At 40.6% G+C, this 1,390-nt stretch overlaps 1 protein-coding gene across 2 annotated transcripts in view; it reads right to left on the bottom strand.

Annotated features, from left to right (window-relative positions):
* Nucleotides 1-1,390, bottom strand: part of ptprna (protein tyrosine phosphatase receptor type Na) — a 35,500-nt gene that overhangs the window by 12,209 nt on the left and 21,901 nt on the right. For both annotated transcript variants that reach the window (XM_014022323.1, XM_014022322.1), the window contains exons 11-13: nucleotides 1,178-1,264; nucleotides 1,010-1,089; nucleotides 826-890 (exon numbers count right to left, since the gene is read on the bottom strand). In XM_014022323.1, the coding sequence (XP_013877777.1) occupies nucleotides 826-890; nucleotides 1,010-1,089; nucleotides 1,178-1,264 (232 nt within the window). The remainder of the gene's footprint in view (nucleotides 1-825; nucleotides 891-1,009; nucleotides 1,090-1,177; nucleotides 1,265-1,390) is intronic.

Genomic DNA, 1,390 nt, shown 5'->3' with positions numbered 1-1,390 from the left:
ATTCTATTCTATTCTATTCTATTCTATTCTATTCTATTCTATTCTATTCTATTCTATTCTATTCTAAAATGATCTGAATATGTATGTGTGTTATCCTACACTTAAATTGTTAATGATCTATTACACTCAAAGTGAGGGAAACGTGGAGGCCTGCCTCTGTGAATAATGAGGTTAGTGACACTTGTGTGACAGTTGCCATAGCACCTGGGAACTGGGAGCCAAAGTGAGGGGAGGGAGTTGAAAGAGCTGAAAAGCCATGGCAACAAGTGAAAAACAGGCTGTCAGAAAGCATCGCCTCATACATTAACTCTGTCCACAGCGGTACACATGCACGCAAGACGAGGTGAAAAAAAAAAAAAAAACAGTGACTCACAGAAATGCAGCTTTAAAAAGCTGTGGATGAAATAAACAAACCTTACAGGTGAGATGTTCTGCTTTGGCGTTCAAATGCAAAACTTCCTGTGCTTTTAGTGTGAAATATAAATAGGATGTAATATAAAAATATACTCCCACAGCAAAAGGAAATCCTCTTTATTCTCAACTCTTACTCTGACAGCAAAAACAGCCACACATATCAGTGTGGACTGAAATAAGCAGTAAAATGTGATGACAACTATTGCTGGGATCTGACGCTAGCTGCTCTGTTAATCTCTGAAACTGGGGCACATGTGTGATTGGATTACAATCGGAACGGTTCATTAATAAAAATGAATGATCTTATATCCCAGATGGCTTGACAACTGCTTCATATGTGCAAAAACAAAAAAACAAAAATAAAAAGGGGGGAGGGGGCTGCAGTGGCATGTCCATGTGTGTGTGCTGTACCTCTCCAACACCAGTTTGTACTATTTTCAGGCCAGTCTCAGACTCCAGGAAGTTCTTTTCAGATACTGTCAAGGTACACAAATGAATAAAAAGTTGGGGAAGTGCACAGAATAAGATGATAGAGAGTTTGTACTTCATGTTTCTGCACACGTGTGTAACACAGGAGCCATCGTGTGAGTCTCACCGGCCTTGGCAGCCACCTCTGCAGCCGTCATGTTGTGTTCGTTTTGACGGATTCGGAAAGTCAGCGCCGGTCCAACCACGCTGGCGACACACAAACAAGGTCACGCCTGTTCAAGGCTTCAGAGGAGAGATGTGTGACACACCGACGTGCACCTTATCACAGCATTACCTGATGTTGATGAAGCTGCTGGTCGTCAGGTGGATTTTGTCAGCCAGTAGCTCCAAAAGTTTCACACCATCGTAGAGACTCAGATGACTACAAAAGAAAAAAAATACATATCTTTTATCTCTGTAAGCATCAGTGAACAAGTATCTTACCAAAAAATTACTTTAAGTCTACTTTAAGCAATATTACTTGAGTAAAAGTTTTAAAGTATCAGAT

Source organism: Austrofundulus limnaeus, unplaced genomic scaffold, assembly GCF_001266775.1.
Source record: "Austrofundulus limnaeus strain Quisiro unplaced genomic scaffold, Austrofundulus_limnaeus-1.0 Scaffold325, whole genome shotgun sequence".
In the NCBI taxonomy this organism is placed as follows: Eukaryota; Metazoa; Chordata; class Actinopteri; order Cyprinodontiformes; family Rivulidae; genus Austrofundulus; species Austrofundulus limnaeus.
The sequence above is the reverse complement of the archived record's forward strand: the minus strand, read 5'-3'. Positions and strand labels throughout refer to the sequence as shown.